Source organism: Budorcas taxicolor, chromosome 6, assembly GCF_023091745.1.
Source record: "Budorcas taxicolor isolate Tak-1 chromosome 6, Takin1.1, whole genome shotgun sequence".
NCBI lineage: Eukaryota > Metazoa > Chordata > Mammalia > Artiodactyla > Bovidae > Budorcas > Budorcas taxicolor.
In genome coordinates this window covers 71,368,110-71,386,676 of record NC_068915.1, presented here as the reverse complement: position 1 = coordinate 71,386,676, position 18,567 = coordinate 71,368,110, and the positions used below count along the sequence as shown (strand labels likewise).

The 18,567-nt window shown below is 36.8% G+C and overlaps 1 protein-coding gene across 1 annotated transcript in view; it reads left to right on the top strand.

Annotated features, from left to right (window-relative positions):
- PDCL2 (phosducin like 2) overlaps positions 1-17,927 on the top strand; it is a 36,232-nt gene extending 18,305 nt beyond the window's left edge. Inside the window, exons 4-6 of the mRNA XM_052641759.1 lie at positions 3,008-3,151; positions 11,713-11,921; positions 17,770-17,927. Coding sequence (XP_052497719.1) covers positions 3,008-3,151; positions 11,713-11,921; positions 17,770-17,927 — 511 coding nt within the window. The remainder of the gene's footprint in view (positions 1-3,007; positions 3,152-11,712; positions 11,922-17,769) is intronic.
- Positions 17,928-18,567: the final 640 nt, after the last annotated feature.

Below are 18,567 nucleotides of genomic sequence, written 5' to 3'. Positions count from 1 at the left end.
ACTATACTTTTGGCTTTTAACTCCCTTTTTTCTATATTGTTTATAAAACAATAATTATAAATCAATGTTAGTGGACATACAGTATATAACAACATTTCAGTTCAGTCACTCAGTTTTGTCTGACTCTTTGCAACCCCATAGACTGCAGCACACCAGGCCTCGCTGTCCATCACCAACTCCTGGAGCTTGCTCAAAGTTATGTCCATCAAGTTGGTGATGCCACCCAACCAACTCATCCTCTGTCATTCCCTTCTCCTCCTGCCTTCAGTCTTTCCCAGCATCAGGGTCTTTTCCAATGAGTCAGTTCTTCGCATCACATGGCCAAAGTATTGGTGTTTCAGCTTCAGCATTAGTCCCTCCAATGAATATTCAGGACTGATTTCCTTTAGGATTGATTAGTTTGATCTCCTTGCAGTCCAAGGGACTCTGAACAGTCTTCTCCAATACCACAGTTCAAAAGCATCAATTCTTCAGTGCTCAGCCTTCTTTATGGTCCAGCTCTCACATCCATACATGACTACTGGAAAAACCAAAGCTTTGACTAGACAGACCTTTGTCAGCAGAGTAATGTTTCTGCTTTTCAATATGCTATCTAGGTTGGTCATAGCTTTTCTTCCAAGGAGCTAGTTTTTTTTTTTTTTTAATTTCATGGCTGCATGCACCATCTGTAGTGATTTTGCAGCCCCCAAAAATAGTCTGTCACTGTTTCCATTGTTCCATCTATTTGCCATGAAGTAATGGGACTGGCTGCTATGATCTTAGTTTTTTGAATGTTGAGTTGTTGTTTTTTTTTTTTTTTGAATGTTGAGTTTTAAGCCAGCTTTTTCACTCTTCTCTTTCACCTTCATCAAGAGGCTTTTCAGTTCCTCTTCTCTTTCTGCCTTAAGGGTGGTGTCATCTGCATATCTGAGGTTATTGATATTTCTCCTGGCAGTCTTGATTCTGGCTTGTGCTTCATCTAGCCCGGGATTTCACATGATGCACTCTGCCTATAAGTTAAATAAGCAGAGTGACAGTATACAGCCTTGATATACTCCTTTCCCAGAGAAGGCAATGGCACCCCACTCCAGTACTCTTGCCTGGAAAATCCCATGGGCTGAGGAGCCTGGTAGGCTGCGGTCCATGGGGTTGCGAAGAATCGGACACAACTGAGCGACTTCACTTTTACTTTTCACTTTCATGCATTGGAGAAGGAAATGGCAACCCACTCCAGTGTTCTTGCCTGGAGAATCTCAGGGACGGGGGAGCCTGGTGGGCTGCTGTCTATGGGGTCACACAGAGTTGGGCACAACTGAAGCAACTTAGCAGCAGCAGCAGCATGGTACCATTCAGATTATTTTCACTGCCCTAAATATCCTCTGTAGTCAACCTATTCATCTCTCTCCCCTGCCAACTGCTGGCAACCCCTGATCTTTTTATTGTGTCTACAGTTTTGCCTTCTTCAGACTGTTGTACCGTGTATAGCCTTCTCAAGTTGGCGTCTTTCACTTAATAATATGCATTTAAAGTTTCTCCATGTCTTTCCATGGCTTATTAACTCCTTTCTTTTTAGCACTGAATAATATTCTATTATCTGGATATACCAGAGTTTATTTATCCCTTCACCTCCTAAAGGACATTTTGGTTGCTTACAACTTTTGGCAATTATGAGTAAAGCTGCTGTAAACATCTCTGTGAAGGTTTTTGTGTGGACATATATTCAACTCCTCTGAGTGAATACCAAGGCACTTAATAAATGGATCATATGGTAAGAATATGTATAGTTTTGTAAAGAAACTGCCAAACTGTCTTCTAAAGTGGCTGTATCATTTTGCATTCTCACCAGCAGTGAATGAGAGAAAAAGAAAGGGAGTAAGTACTCTCAGGTACCTTAGGTACATAAGAGTCAGTAACTTTTGAGATACTTGTAGGTATGTCAGAACCATTTGGAATCGCTTCATGAATCCAAGTATTTAACAACTAAATCAAAGTGTATGCATTTGGAGGGAGTTGTTTAACCACATTTTAAGGTTCTCTATAAGATTAATAGGGCTTCCCTGGTGGGTTAGTGGTAAAGAATCTGCCTGCCAATGCAGGAGATGTGGGTTCGATTCCTGGGTCAGGAAGATCCCTTGGAGAAGGAAATGGCAACCCACTCCAATGTTTTTGCCTGGGAAATCCTGTGGACAGAGGAGCCTGGCAGGCTACAGTCCTTGAGGGTCACAAAGAGTCAGACATGATTTAGTGACTAAACAACAGTAAATGAATAGTTTAGGCAACATTTATTGAACACTCATGGGATGATGCTAGGTACCACCCCAAGAAATTTATATGCTTACATTTAATCTTGAACAGTCCCAGGCAAGCAGATTTTAGTTTTTTTCACATTGGAGTTAAACTGAAACTTGGAAAGATTAAAATTTGCCAAGTCCATGCTACTAGTAAGTGGGGGGCTGACTCTTAAACCCAGTTTAGTCTGACCTTAGAGTTCATACTCATAATCACTGTTCTCTATCATCTGTCTACCTGCAATATACATGTTCACTAAAGACTTTGAACTGAAAGTCAGTTTAGCGTGAAAGCTAAGAGCTTATAATTGGAAATAATAATAGTGTTAACTTCATTAAGCTTTTGCAAGGTTAAATTAATAAACATGCTGAAAACAGTGCCTGGAAACATAGTAAACTCTCAGTAAATGTTAGTTATTATTGTTCTGCATGCTCTCCCTTTATCTAATCTGTATTCAAGAATCTGTTGGTCCAATGTCTAAATAAACTCTCAATAACTATAATTGACTTAGTCAAGAACAATAAATTTAAATCAATAGCTAATTTCTTATATTTTATAATACCCATGAGAAAAGCAAATAACCATGTAAAAAGAGGAATTGCCACTGTAAAGCCATTAATAATTATTATTCTTTAAAGAGGTTCATATGTGCTAGCATTCCATTCACATCCCTAGATTATTACTGTATATGGGAACAGTCTTAAGAATATGACATTTTTATGTAATTTTTTTTAACTAGGGAAAAGCGGTTACAGGAATGGAAAGTTCTAAAGAAAAAACAAAAATTTGGGGAATTAAGAGAAATTTCTGGAAATCAATATGTGAATGAAGTCACAAATGCAGAAAAGGATGTGTGGGTTATAATTCATCTATACAGATCAAGGTAATTACTGTAGCTTTTTGTTAAAAATCTAATATTCTAATGTTTTAAGATACATATTTTTCATTTTAATGTTGATAAAGCATATAACAAAGACTTACCAAGAAAACAAAGTAAATCAGCTATACTTCAATTAAAAAAGAAAAATATATGTGTAGAGTCATTGGCTTCAGGGACTAAATTATTTTAATATATTTTCAGGTGTAACTTAAAGAACTTCTCATACTTATTAGAAAAACAAGTACTTTGTCAGTTAATTTGAAAAGCTTATAGAAAATTTCAAACATAGAAAAAAACAGGAAGAATGATAAAATGAGCACCCTACATACCAGCTAGGTAGATTTCAGCAGTGAACATGTTGCCGTGTTTGTATCGTTTTGTTTGTATACTTATATGTGTGTATTTGTAGAACCATTTCAAAATGAATTACATGATGCGTTACTCTTAAGTATCTCAGTGTGCATCTTCAAAATCTAAGGGCTTTTTTCTATATAACCATAATATTTTCTCACCAAACAAAATTAACCATAATTCCTAATAGGGACCGAACCCATGTCTCCAGCATTGCAGGCAGATTCTTTACCGTCTGAGCTATCAGGGAAGCCCCATCTAATACCCAGCCAGTCCTTAACTCAAATTTCTCCAAGTAACTTCAGAATCTCTTTCATAAGTACATATATTTTTGAATAATCATAATAATATTTCTATAATACATATATTTTTGATCCCTAATCAGGGGTCATGCAGTGCATTTGGATGTATCAAGTCTCTTATGCTTATTTTTTTTGACCTCCCACATGCCAAAAGCATCAATTATTTGGTGCTCAAGCCTTCTTTATGGTCCAACTTTCACATCCATACATGACTACGGAAAAAACCATAGCTTTGACTGTACATACCTTTGTCAGTAAAGTGATGTCTCTGCTTTTTAATACACTGCCTAGGTTTGTCATATCTTTTCTTCCAAGGAGCAAGTGTCTTTTAGTTTCATGGCTGCAGTCACAACCCATAGTGATTTTGGAGTCAAAGAAAATAAAATCTATCATTGTTTCCACTATTTCCCCATCTAGTCACCATGAAGTGATGGGACCAGATGCCATGATGTTAGTTTTTGAATGTTGAGTTTTAAGCCAGCTTTTTCACTCTCCTGTTTCACCTTTATCAAGAGGTTCTTTTTTTTTTTTTTTTTTTTTATTGTTCCTCTTCTCTTTCTGCCATTGGTGGCTCAGACGGTAAAGCGTCTGTCTACAATGCAGGAGACCCGGGTTCGATCCCTTGGTCGGGAAGATCCCCTGGAGAAGGAAATGGCAATCCACTCCAGTACTATTGCCTGGAAAATCCCATGGACAGGGGAGCCTGGTAGGCTACAGTCCATGGGGTCGCAAAGAGTTGGACACGACTGAGTGACTTTACTTCACTTCTGCCATTAAAGTGGTATCATCTGCATATCTGAGGTTGTTGGTATTTCTTCCAGCAATCTTGATTCCAGCTTGTGCTTCATCCAGGCTGACATTTTGCATAATGTGCTTTGCATATCAGTTAAATAAGCAGGGTGACAATATACGACCTTGATGTACTCCTTTCCCAATTTGGAACCAGTCCATTGTTCCATGTCTGCTTCTAACCGTCACTTCTTGACCTGCATACAGATTTCTCAGGAGACAGGTAAGGTGGTCTGGTATTCCCATCTCTTTAAGAATTTTCCATAGTTTGTTGTAATCCACACAGTCAAAGGCTTTAGTGTAGTCAATAAAGCAGAAGTGGGTGATTTTGGGGGATTTCCTTGCTCTTTCTATGATCCAGCTGCTGCTGCTGCTGCTAAGTCACTTCAGTCATGTCCGACTCTGTGCAACCCCACAGACGGCAGCCCACCAGGCTCCCCTGTCCCTGGGATTCTCCAGGCAAGAACACTGGAGTGGGTTGCCATTTCCTTCTCCAATGCATGAAAGTGAAAAGTGAAAGTGAAGTCTCTCAGTCGTGTCCGACTCTTCCCAACCCCACGGACTGCAGCCTACCAGGCTCCTCTGTCCGTGGGATTTTCCAGGCAAGAGTACCGGAGAGGGTTGCCATTGCCTTCTGCATCTATGATAGAGCGGATGTTGGAAATTTGATCTTTGGTTCCTTTGCTTTTTATAAATCCAGCTTGTACATCTGGAAGTTCTCCATTCATGTACTGCTGAAGCCTAGCTTGGAGAAATTTGAGCATTACTTTGCTAACATGTGAAATGAGTGCAATTGTACAGTAATTTGAACATTCTTTGGCATTGTCTTTCTTTGGTATTGCGACTGTGCTTCCCTGGTGGCTCAGAGGTTAAAGCATCTGCCTGCAATGTGGGGGACCTGGGTTCAATTCCTGGGTCAGGGAGATCCCCTGGAGAAGGAAATGGCAACCCACTCCAGTATTCTTGCCTGGAGAATCCCATGGATGGAGGAGCCTGATGGGCTTCAGTCCACGGGGTCGCAAAGAGTCGGACACAATTGAGCGAGTTCACTTTCACTTCACTTTTCTTTGGTATTGGAATGAAAACTGACCTTTTCAGTCCAGTGGCCACTGCTGAGTTTTCTAGATTTGCTGGCATACTGAGTGCAGCACCTTAACAGCATCATCTTTTAGCATTTGAAATAGTTCAGCTGGAATCCCATCACCTCCACTAGCTTTGTTTGTATACCCTATTGCCTATTTTGTACCTCAAATTTCATAACTAGGCTCATAAGTTGATATCAAAAGTCTTGCTTATTTTTTTACAGTTCTTCTGAGGTTAAATTCTGGCCCTCAAACCCCAACACCAAGTTTGAACTTTCAAGCAACCATTTTCTCCCTGCACCACAATCTATAGTGCCATAGTCTCCTAATTCCATACTTTTCACTGCTACCACCAATTCCCACCTGCCTCCTGCATTAAGACCACTGCCCCATAGGTGGGGTCACACCACTGACTCAGGTCTTATTCTGATAGTAATCATAAAATTCTTCTAATTAGATATTTGTGAATTAGCTTCACCAGTTTGAGGGAAAATAAAGCTTCAGTTCAGTTCAGTTCAGTTGCTCAGTCATGTCCAACTCTTGCAACCCCATGAATCGCAGCATGCCAGGCCTCCCTGTCCATCACCAACTCCCAGAGTTCACCCAAACTCATGTCCATCGAGTCAGTGATGTCATCCAACCATCTCATCCTCTGTCATCCCCTTTTCCTCCTGCTCCCAATCCCTCCCAGCATCAGAGTCTTTTCCAATGGGTCAACTCTTCACATGAGGTGGCCAAAGTACTGAAGTTTCAGCTTTAGCATCATTCCTTCCAAAGAACACCCAGGGCTGATCTCCTTTAGAATGGACTGATTGGATCTCCTTGCAGTCCAAGGGACTCTCAAGAGTCTTCTCCAACACCATGGTTCAAAAGCATCAATTATTCGGCACTCAGCTATCTTCACAGTCCAACTCTCACATCCATACCTGACCACTGGAAAAACCATAGCCTTGACTAGATGGATCTTTGTTGGCAAAGTTATGTCTCTGCTTTTGAATATGCTATCTAGGTTGGTCATAACTTTCCTTCCAAGGAGTAAGCGTCTTTTAATTTCATGGCTGCAGTCACCATCCGCAGTGATTTTGGAGCCCAAAAAAATAAAGTCTGACACTGTTTCCCCACCCATTTCCCATGAATAGATTATTTCACACGAATATTTCCCATGAAACTGGCTTCACCAGTTTAAGGGAAAATAAAGCTTATAAAGTATTAATGGCACGGTTTTATGTGGAAAACTGATTTGAGTTAGGTAGTACATATTTCTAATATTACTTTAAGTATGCCATCCAGTAAAATAAAGCAGTATCTAGATTTGTAACAAGTTGTACTTATCTGTCTATATATATATTCTGAAATATAAATTAAACTGTATGCACTTTGTTTTTCTTAGCTTTTTTTACATAACTTGATATATAACATCACTTAGTGTTAAGATGATTTCTTTTTTTAAATTAATTTTTACTAGAATTATAGGGCAGGAGGAGAAGGATAGGACAGAGGATGAGATGGTTTGATAGGCTCACCAACTCAATGGACATGAGTCTGCGCAAACTCCAGGAGATCGTGAAGGACAGGGAAGCCTGATGTGCTGCTGTCCATTGGGTTACAAAGAGTCAGATGCGATGTAGAAACTGAACGACATACTTGCTTTATGATGTAGTATTAGCTGCTATTGCACAGCAAAATGAATCATCCATACATATACCTATATGACCTGCATGTACTAAAAAGATATGGAAGACAATGCATTATTGTATAGTTTAGATGAGAAAAGCTGTAATGAGAAGCTCCTGAGCCAATATCAAAGATTACTAGGTTAATGTATGTTTATATATGTCAGATGAAAAGAAAATATTTAAATTTAAAAAGATATTTTTGTGTGATTCTCTGCTTTGGCTTTCTAACTTTTGGTCCCCCTTTGTCCATTTCTCCCACCCTCTGGCAGCCTTCTAGATTCCACATGTAAGAGAGATCATATGGCATTTGTCTTTCTTTAAGTTGTTTCACTTATCATAATACCCTATAGGTATATCCATGTTGTCCCAAATGAGAAAATTTCACTCTTTTTAATGGCTGAATAATATTCAGTAGTATATATACTGCAATTTCTCTGTCCATTCATTCACTGACAGACACTCAGATTGTTTACGTATTTTGACTATTGTAAATAATGCTGCAATGAATATGGGGCTGCATATATCTTCTCAGGTTAGTGTTTTTTCACCAGCTAAATAGCCAGAGATGGAATTGCTAGACCACATGGTAGTTCTATTTGTAATTTTTTTAGGAACTTCTATACTGTTTTCCATAGTAGCTGAACCAGTTTACATTCCCAGCAAATAGTGCACAAGAATTCTCTTTTCTCCACATTCTTGCTGCATTGTTATTTCCTGTCTTTTTAATAATAGCCATTCTAACAAGTGTGAAGTGATATCTCACTGTGGTTTTCATTTGCATTTCCCTGGTGATTAATAATGTTGAGTATGTTTTTATGTACCTGTTGGCCATCTGTATATCTTCTTTGAAAAAATGTCTATTCCGATCTTATGCCCATTTTAAAATCAGATTCTTTGGGTTTTTGCTATTGAATTTTATGTGTTCTTTTACATGTTTTAGACATTAACTCCTTATCAGGTATATGATTTACAAATATTTTCTCCCATTCAGTAGGTTGCCTTTCATTTTGTTGATGGTTTTCTTTTGCTGTGCAGAAGATTTTTAGTATAATGTAGTTTCACTGATTTATTTTTGCTTTCATTGCTTTTGCTCTTGGTGTCAGAATTGAAAAATTATCACCAAGATCTATGTCATTGCCTAGGTTCTCTTTTAAGAGTTCTATGGTTTCAGGTCTTATATTTATATCTTTAATCTTTTTTGAGTTATTTTTTGTGTGTGTGATGCAAGACAGCGGTCAAATTTCATTTTTATGTGTGTTGCTGTCCAGTTTTCCCAACACTGTTCATTCCTGTTGTGTGTTCTTTGCCTCCTTTGTCATAAATTAAGTGACCATGTAAGTATGGGTTTATTTTTGGTCTGTCTATGCTTTCCATTGATCTTTGTGTGTTTTTTTCCTTTGTGTTTGTGTTCCTACCAGTTACATAATGTTTTAATGACTATAGCCTTATAATACAGTTTAATATCAGGAAACATGTGGCCTCCAATTTTGTTCTTCTTTCTCAAGATTGCTTTGACTACTTGGATTTTTTTCGTGATTCCTTACAAATTTTAGGATTATTTGTTCTATTTCTGTGAAAAATTCCATTGGAATTTTGATGAGGATTGTATTGAATCTGTAGATTGATTGGGATAATATGAATATTTCCAATCCATGAGCACAGAGTATCTTTCCATTTGTTTGTTTCCTTTTCACTTTTTTTCATTAATGTCTTGTAGTTTTCAGATATTTTTTTACCCCTGGGTATTTTATTCTTTCTGATGCAATTACAAATGGGATTGTTTTCTCTCTTTCTGATTCCTAGTATATAGAAACATAACTTAGTTCATTCTTAGTTATAGAAACATAACTGACTTTTGTGTATTGTGACTGACTATAGTGTATACTTTAATGAATTCTTTTATTAGTTCTAACCATTTTTTTGATGGAATCTTTAGGGTTCTCTCTATATAATACCATGTCATAGTGACATGCTTTACTTCTTCCTTTCCTATTTAGATGCCTTTTATTTATTTTTTTTCTTGCCTAATTGCTCTGGCTAGGACTTCCAATATTATGTTGAATTAAAGTGGTAAGAGTGGGCATCCTTGCCTTGTTCCTCATCTTGAGGAAAGGCTTTCAGCTTTTCACTGTTGAATATCAAATTAGCTGTGGTCCTATCATATCAGGCCTTTATTATTAAACTTTGTTAAACTTTATTAAAACTTTGTTGAGTTTTTCTAATTTGTAAAACAAGGTTAGCAAAAAAAAAAATTCATGATAAAAGCCAGAAATTGGCAAAGAGAAGACAAATTAAAAAATACACAAAGTCTTCCGCCAATATTGATAAGACCTAGTATATTATGATTGGTTTCATTTTCAGAGTTTGTTTAAAATGGAGCAAGAATTCACAAGTACATATGAAGCAATTTGAGTGCAGAAATCTATATTATTCCTCTGCATTTATATTAGGCTGGCTTACAATGAGCTACACAACAATTTTTTTCTAAGTGCTTCATGTTTATCATGTTTCTCCAAAGCATGCATTTGATATTCTTCAGAACTACAGTGACTTTTGTTGTCACACTTTTATTTATTTGTTAATTATAATAAAATATGCAGTGTGCATAAACAAATATAGAGGGGGAAAAGTGGATAAAGTCCAGGAGGGTTACCACCTGCCTGCAGCATGCAGTATGTCCTGGTATGAGCCACTCACTTGAGAGAGCTTCAGCTTCAACTATACTTATGACGGTTTGCAGGAGTTGAGAATACAAATGGGAATAAGATGCTTTTATGATATAGTACAAGAGACAAATCAAACGTTTCATGTGTATATCTATCTATTTATCTATCTATATAGATGTATGTATTGAAAGGACATGTAAGGTGTAGTATAAGAGAAAGTGAAGTGAAAGTGAAGTCGCTCAGTCGTGTCTGACTCTTTGCGACCCCATGGACTGTAGCCTATCAGGGTCCTCTGTCCATGGGATTCTCCAGGCAAGAATAGTGGAGTGGGTTGCCATTTCCTTCTCCAGGGGATCTTCCCAACCCAGGGATCGAATCCAGGTCTCCCACATTGCAGGCGGACACTTTACCATCTGAGCCACCAGGGAAGATCTCAAGAGAATAATGTACTAATTTTGTCTGTTAGACAAAGACCTTTTCTCTGATTAACATGGTTCACAGTAATCTTTCTTTCCTCTACTGAATTGTTTCAAATATCCTCCATATGAATGATGAGAAAATGTATACAAAGATGAAGGTGAGATACACTTGTATCAAATTTAGTGTTGTTGTTGTTTTTTTTTTTAGAATGCCCAGTGAATGTGTCTAGAAAAAGAGGGTCTAGGACATAGTTACAAGGAGGTATTGCCATAAGGAGTAAGTCAAAGGAGTAAAAAGGAAATTCATAGAAAAAGTTATCACAGAAATTAATAAAGGAGAGCCTTTTAAGAAGGGAAGTGAATGATATAGAGATTTTTAAAATCTTTTTTCATCTGAGCTGTGACCAGGAAAGGGTAGTTATTAGAGGGAGAGAGAATGAGAAAGGACTTTTAAAAAATTTTCTAGGATTTTGAATATGTTTATGTAGAGTAGAGAAGGATAGCTTAAGAAAATAGGATAACAAAATAAAGAATGGCCCCATAGGAAATGGAAGGAGTGTGGGATAAAGCTGAGGATTAGCTTTGAAAGAATTTAATAAAGCTGTGAGTGAGTGATAAAGAAAAGTGACTAATTAAAACATGAGTGTAATGAGAGTTAAGGGATAGAGCTAGAAGAATTGCCGATTTTGGTTACATTTCTGATCAATTTTAAATTTTCGGTGAACGGTTCCAGGTGTTGGGGAATAGGATATGACATGTCAAAGAAAAGGGTGGATGAAGTTTGAGTAAAAGGAACTCAAGGAGGTTTGAGATAAAAACTTCTGATATGGAAATAACCTATGACCAAGAATTGGGTCCCCTTGTTTCAATTCAGAACTGCTAAGGATCCCCTAGACATGTCCTGCTTTGCATTTTTTTTCTTTCTTTCCCCTCCCCTCCCCCTCAGTGTCCTATAAACTAGGAACTTACTGGTTCCTCAATTACATTGTACTTGATTACACTGCTGCCAAGTCAAATGTGGTTAGCCTTAGTTAGGCTGCAAATTCCCATGGTAGCAGACTTCATTCCCAGGCTATAACAGTTTTTGTAATGAAAATCAGAGACTCTATAGTTTATCACTACTAAAGGTAAAAATAGAGGATTACAATTGATGCGATCTTATATTAAAAGAAAATCTAAAGATATATTTTTGTCATGGAAATGTTTTACTTATTTTATTAGATTGAGATAAGTAGCCTGTTTTTTTTAAAGATGTTGTGTGTATTGTTTCTCTTTTTAGCATCCCAATGTGTTTGTTGGTTAACCAGCATCTTAGTCTCCTAGCAAGAAAGTTTCCTGAAACTAAATTTGTCAAAGCGATCGTGAATAGCTGTATTGAACACTACCATGACAATTGTTTACCAACCATTTTTGTTTATAAAAATGGTCAGATAGAAGGCAAATTCATTGGAATTATAGAATGTGGAGGGATAAATCTCAAGCTCGAAGGTAATGATGTTACTTTTAAAATTTGCCTGTTAAGAAAACTTACATAACTTAACAAATATCATGAAAATTTATTTTCATAAAACATTAGGCTTTTCCCTTGTTTCTAGTTTCTTTTATATGCCTTCAGATTAACTTTCCTACTATAATACTATCATAATACCCACTTGCTTAAATCCTTAATGATTCTTTGTTTTAAATACATTAAAAATTCAGAATCATATGCTTAAAAATTTCAGCCCATCTATCCAGTTGTATTTCTCAATGTTTTCTGCAGTTTCTGCTGCAACCAAGCTGGTCTTCAACCACTATCTCAAACACACTTAACTCATTTGTCCCTTTATATTGGGTTGGCCAAAAAATTTGTTCAGGTTTTTCCATAAAATATTACAAAAATCTGGATGACCTTTTTGGCCAACCCAATACTTTGTTTCTTACTCTTTCTCTGTACCCTAAATACCCTACCCTGCTTCATCCTTCCTTCCAAACCCTATTCCTTCTTAGGTTTCCATTTAATCCATTATGTGATGCTGGACCAATTAATAATCTGTTTTCATGTTCTCTACTGAATTTCTATAGCATATATTCTATACACAACTTATTTTCCATTTATCTACATATTCTCAGATTTTGTTGGTTAACCCATTCCCTTTGAGTTTTGTCTCCCTAACAGGTGCAAGGACTGTGCCTTCTACTATTTTCTTTTTCATAGTACATAGCAAAGGGCATTATAGTTTTATGTTCTCGAAAAATGTTTACTTCCAAACCTAGTTCTAAGACCTAACTCTTCAGTTAGTCATTTCTTGGAGCTGATATAATTCTGTATTATTAAAATCATTTCTCTTACCATCATATTAAAGCCACTGTGAACAACTATTTTTAACAGTCTTTCTTTCACTCTATCATTCCCCCAGAACTGTTTTTGGCCTTAGTAAGACTTCCAGAATTCTAATTATTCCAGAGTTTTCCTTCCTTCTTTATTTTACCATCTTACTTTTTCAGCCTGTGCCTTATCCTCTTTTTTTTTCTTTTTTTTCAGGGCTGAAATTTATTTACTATATTTTTCTAAATTTTTATTGCAAGATATTCGCTTTATAATATTGTACTGGTTTCTGCCACACATCAACATGAATCAGTCACAGGTACACATATGTCTCCTCCCTCTTGAATCTTCCTCCCATCTCCCACCCCATCCCACCCCTCTCAGCTTTCACAGAGCACTGGGTTGAGCTCCCTGCATCATATCGTAATGTACATGTTTCCGTGCTACTCTCTGAAGTCACCCCCCCCACACACACACTGTGTCCACATGTCTGTTCTATCTGTGTCTCCACTGCTGCCCTGCAAACAGGTCCATCAGTACCATCTCACTACGTTCCATACACATGTATGAATATAAATATTTGTGTCTCTCTTTCTGACTTGCTTCACTCTGTACAGTAGGCTCTAGGTTCATCCACCTCATTAGGACTGACTTGCGTTATTTTTTAAAGCTGAGTAACATTCCATTGTATATATGTACCACAATTTCTGTATCCATTCATCTGTCAATGGTCATCTAGGCTGCTTCCATGTCCTAGCTATTGTAAAAAATGTTGCAGCAAACATTGGTGTACATGTGTCCGTCTCAGTTATGGTTTTCACAAGATATATACCCAGTAGTGGGATTTCCGGGTCATATGGTAATTCTGTTTCTGTTCCTAGTTTTTTAAGGTTTCTCTATACCGTTCTCCATCAGTGACGTTCAGTCAGTCAGTTCATTCTCAGTCGTGTCCGATTCTTTGCGACCCCATGAATTGGAGCATGCCAGGCCTCCCTGTCCATCACCAACTCCGGGAGTTTACCCAAACTCATGTCCATTGAGTTAGTGATGCCATCCAGCCATCTCATCTTCTGTCGTCCCCTTCTCCTTCTGCCCCTAATCCCTCCCAGCATCAGGGTCTTTTCCAATGAGTCAACTCTTTGCATGAGGTGGCCAGAGTATTGGAGTTTCAGCTTCAGCATCAGTCCTTCCAATGAACACCCAGGACTTCTCTCCTTTAGAATGGACTGGTTGGACCTCCTTGCAGTCCAAGGGACTCTCAAGAGTCTTCTCCAACACCACAGTTCAAAAGCATCAGTTCTTCGGCACTCAGCTTTCTTCACAGTCCAACTCTCACATCCATACATGACCACAGGAAAAACCATAGCCTTGATTAGACAGACCTTTGTTGGCAAAGTAATGTCTCTGCTTTTTAATATGCTCTCTAGGTTGGTCATAACGTTCCTTCCAAGGAGTAAGCATCTTTTAATTTCATGGCTGCAATCACCATCTGCAGTGATTTTGGAGCCCAGAAAAATAAAGTCTGCCACTGTTTCTACTGTTTCCCCATCTATTTCCCACGAAGTGATGGGACCAGATGCCATGATCTTAGTTTTCTGAATGTTGAGCTTTAAGCCAAATTTTGCACTCTCCTCTTTCACTTTCATCAAGAGGCTTTTTAGTTCCTCTTCACTTTCTGCCATAAGGGTGGTATCATCTGCATATCTGAGGTGATTGATATTTCTCCCAGCAATCTTGATTCCAGCTTGTGTTTCTTCCAGCCCAGCGTTTCTCATGATGTTCTCTGCATGTAAGTTGAATAAGCAGGGTGACAATATGCAGCCTTTGATGTACTCCTTTTCCTATTTGGAAGCAGTCTGTTGTTCCATGGTGGTTGAATCAATTTCATTTCCACCAACTGTGCAAGAGGGTTCCCTTTTCTCTACATCCTCTCCAGCATTTATTGTTTGTAGATTTTTTTAATGATGGCCATTATGACTGGTGTGAGGTGATAACTCATTGTGGTTTTGATTTGCATTTTTCTAATAATGAGCATTGTTGAGCATCTATGCATATGTTTGTTGGCCATCTGTTGTGCCTTATCCTCTTAATTTAAAAAATACATAAGTATACAAACAATAATATAGAAAATATTCACATAATCATTACCCAAAATAACAAATGTAAACATTGTTCATGTTTCCTTCAACTATTTGTTTATTATTGAAATAAACAGTACAGATGTTGAAGTTGCCTATATTTCCATTCCTAGTTCTGTTCCCTTCCCTGCCCCACTAAGCAGTCACTATCATGAGTAGTGTGTTTCTGGACTATACTTTTTAAAATTATAATATCTGAAAAAAATTTAAATTATTTAAAAATACACATAACATGAAATTCATCATTTGAATTATTAAAAATGTATAATACAGTATTATTAATTATTGTTACCCTGCAATAAATTATATATCCAGAACTTAATTTATGAATAAATAAGTTATATTATGTAATCATTTTAAAGTATATGGTTAGTGAAAGGCACTCAGTTGTGTCCGACTCTTTGCAACCCCATATACAGTCCATGGAATTCTCCAGGCCAGAATACTGGAATGGGTAGCCTTTCCCTTCTTCAGGGGATCTTCCCAACCCAGAGATCAAACCCAGGTCTCCCACATTGTAGACGGATTCCTTACCAGCTGAGCCATCAGGGAAGCCCAAGAATACTGGAGTGAGTAGCCTGTCCCTTCTCCAGTGGATCTTCCTGATCCAGGAATTGAATCAGGGTCTCCTGCATTGCAGGTGAATTCTTTATCAACTGAGCTATCAGGGAAGCCCAAAGTATATGGTTAAATGATATTAAGTATATTTTCACTGTTGTGCCATCATCACCATTATCCATCTCAAGAACTCTTTGCATCTTGCAAAGAGTTGCAACTCTATATCCTTAAACAGTAACTCTTTATTCTCTGCTCCCTCCAGCCCCTGGCAACCACCATTTTACTTTCTAACTCTGAATTTGACTATTCTCAAAGTACATCGTATAAATGAATTATGCAGTTTTGTCCTTTTGTGACTGGCTTATTTTACTTGGCATAACGTCCTCAAGATGAATCTGTACTGTAGTACGTGTCAGCGTTTCCTTCCTTTTTAAAACTTCAAGGCTGAATAATATTTCATTGTACTTTTTATAGTACATTTTAGTGTAGTGCTAGTCACTCAGTCGTTCTGACTCTTTGCAGTCCCATGGACTGTAACCCGCTAGGCTCCTCTGTCCATGGGATTCTCCAGGCAAGAATACTGGAGTGGGTTGCCATTCCCTTCTCCAGAGGATCTTCCCAACCCAGGGATCGAACCTGGGTCTCCTGCGTTGCAGGCAGATTCTTTACCCTTTGAGCTACAGGGCAGACCCATTAATCTGTTGATGGACAGATTTGTTGCTTCTACCTTGTGGCTATTGTGAATAATGCTGCTAAGAACATGGATATGCAAATAATCTAGTCTGGTCCCTCTTTTTAGTTCTTTAGAGTGTATAGTCAGAAGTAGAATTGCTGGATCATATAACAATTCTACTTTAATTTTTGAGCAACAGCATACTGTTTTCACAGGGGCTGCACCATCTAGCATTCCCACCAACAATGCAGAGAAGTTCTAATTCTTCTACATCCTTACCAACACTTGTTCGTTCCCTTTTTTTTCTTAAATAGTAACCATCTTAATGTATGTGAGGTGTCTTCCCCCCACTGACTTTTGATATCTCCTATGTCATTTTCAGGATTAAAAAAAGATGCTTCAATCTGTTTCTGAAGTTTCTACTAAGTTCCAATGGTTTGCTCTGTCTATCCCTGAATCAGTACAGTACTATGTTAATTACTGTACCTTCCTAACAATTTAGCTGTCTGTAGTAGGGCAAGTCTTTTTCAAGATGTAATACAAATGTTGGAATTAGTCTGTGAAAAATCCTGTTGGTTATTTATTAGAATCACATTTAAAGATTAATTGTTGAAGACTTGATATCCTAATAATAGCGAATATTCCTAACTGTGAATAAGATATAGCTTGTCATTAATTTTGATCTTCTTTTTTTGGTAACTTTCTTCATAAATATAATGTATATACAGTTGGCCCTTGAACAACACAAGAGTTATGAGTATTGACCCCCATGCAGTGAAAAATCCACACATAATTTTAGAGTTGGCCCTCTGTACTTACAGTTCTGCATCTGTGGATTCAAACAACTATGGACTGTGTCATACTATAATATGCATTTATTGAAAAAATCCACATACATGCAAACCTCTGCAGTTCAACTGTTCAAGGGCCAATTGTATTATATTTTGTAATTTTCCTCTTAAGTTTATTTTGTAATTTTCCTCACAAATGTTCTGTTCATTTACACAGTGCTTAGGAATAAATTTAACAAAATAAGCAGTTTGCAGGATTGGGGGTTTTTTGTTATCAGTTCAGTTTTTTTCAGTTTCACTCTTAAATATGTTTACATAATTCACATTTTTTTGTTGAAGTTTTCCCATTAAAATTTTCAAATGTATTGGCATACTTTTTTCTCATAGTAGCCTCATGGCTTTAAAATCTTTATCTTGGTTTTGCCCCATATAATTCTTTATATTGTTTAGTTTGTTTCTTTTTCTTGTGATCTTTTTTGCCTAAGGTGTGTCTATTAGTCTCTTCAAAGAACCAACTTGTGATTTTGTTAGTCACCTCTATTGATTTTGCTTTTCAACCTTTGCTAAAGTCTCTTCTTCATTATATCTCTCTTTCTGCTTTCCTTGGATTTACTTTAATTTTTTTTTCCTAGCTTCATTTTTGTACTTTCAAAGCACTATTTTCAGTCATTTAAAAATAAGTCAGCCATAATTTCTCCCTTTAAGTATAACTCTGCTATATCCAATGTGTATTTTGACATAGTACTTTCATTGTAATTAAGTTCTAAATATATCATCATTTCCACATTAATTTTATTGGAGTCAACTTCTGTTTCATATAGATGTTCCAAGATTTTTATCTGATTTATTGATGGGTTATTTTTTGCAGAACTTGAATGGAAGCTAGCAGAAGTTGGAGCAATACAGACTGATTTGGAAGAAAACCCCAAAAGAGCCATTGTAGATGTGATGGTATCTTCAATTAGAAACACTTCTATTTATGATGACACTGATAGCTCAAACAGTGATAATGAAGATACCAAATAGAAATATTTAATAAATAGCTTTAAAGTGTTTATAATGGAGTATTTTTGTCACTGCCTTTATAATCAGAGATCAGAATATTTATAAATAAATTTATTTTCATATTAGAATTATAGCTTATATGTAATTACAAAAACTTCCAGATATCTCAGAATATTTATTGCCTCCAACAAAACTAGAATTTGTCCTGAACCCTTAATATTTTTCTGTACTTTATCCTTTTTCTGATCCTTTTCGGACAATAACAAATATATTACAAGTCCTCTGTGTTGTCTAATCACTTCCAAAGAGGCATGTGAATAAAAACAATGAAAAAGAACCATGGAATTTAATTTACTTTAATAAATATTAAAGTCTATTATTTAGAGGCTTTGAGTGAAAGTACTTAAATTTATGATCATATGCTTTTTCTTTGAAATCTCTTACCTATTAAAAAAAATTAAGCACTCAATGGAAAAATGCAATTTAAAGATTCTAAAAAGTACTAAGAAACATCTCTACTCATTGTTATAATTTTTAATAGTTCTATTATTGTCAGAAAGTATTAGCTTACTAAGTAGGCTATTGAATCATTAGACCTGTATAACATGCAAGTTTCTAAATCATGAGAAGTGAGAAAAGTATATTGTGAAGCTTACATATC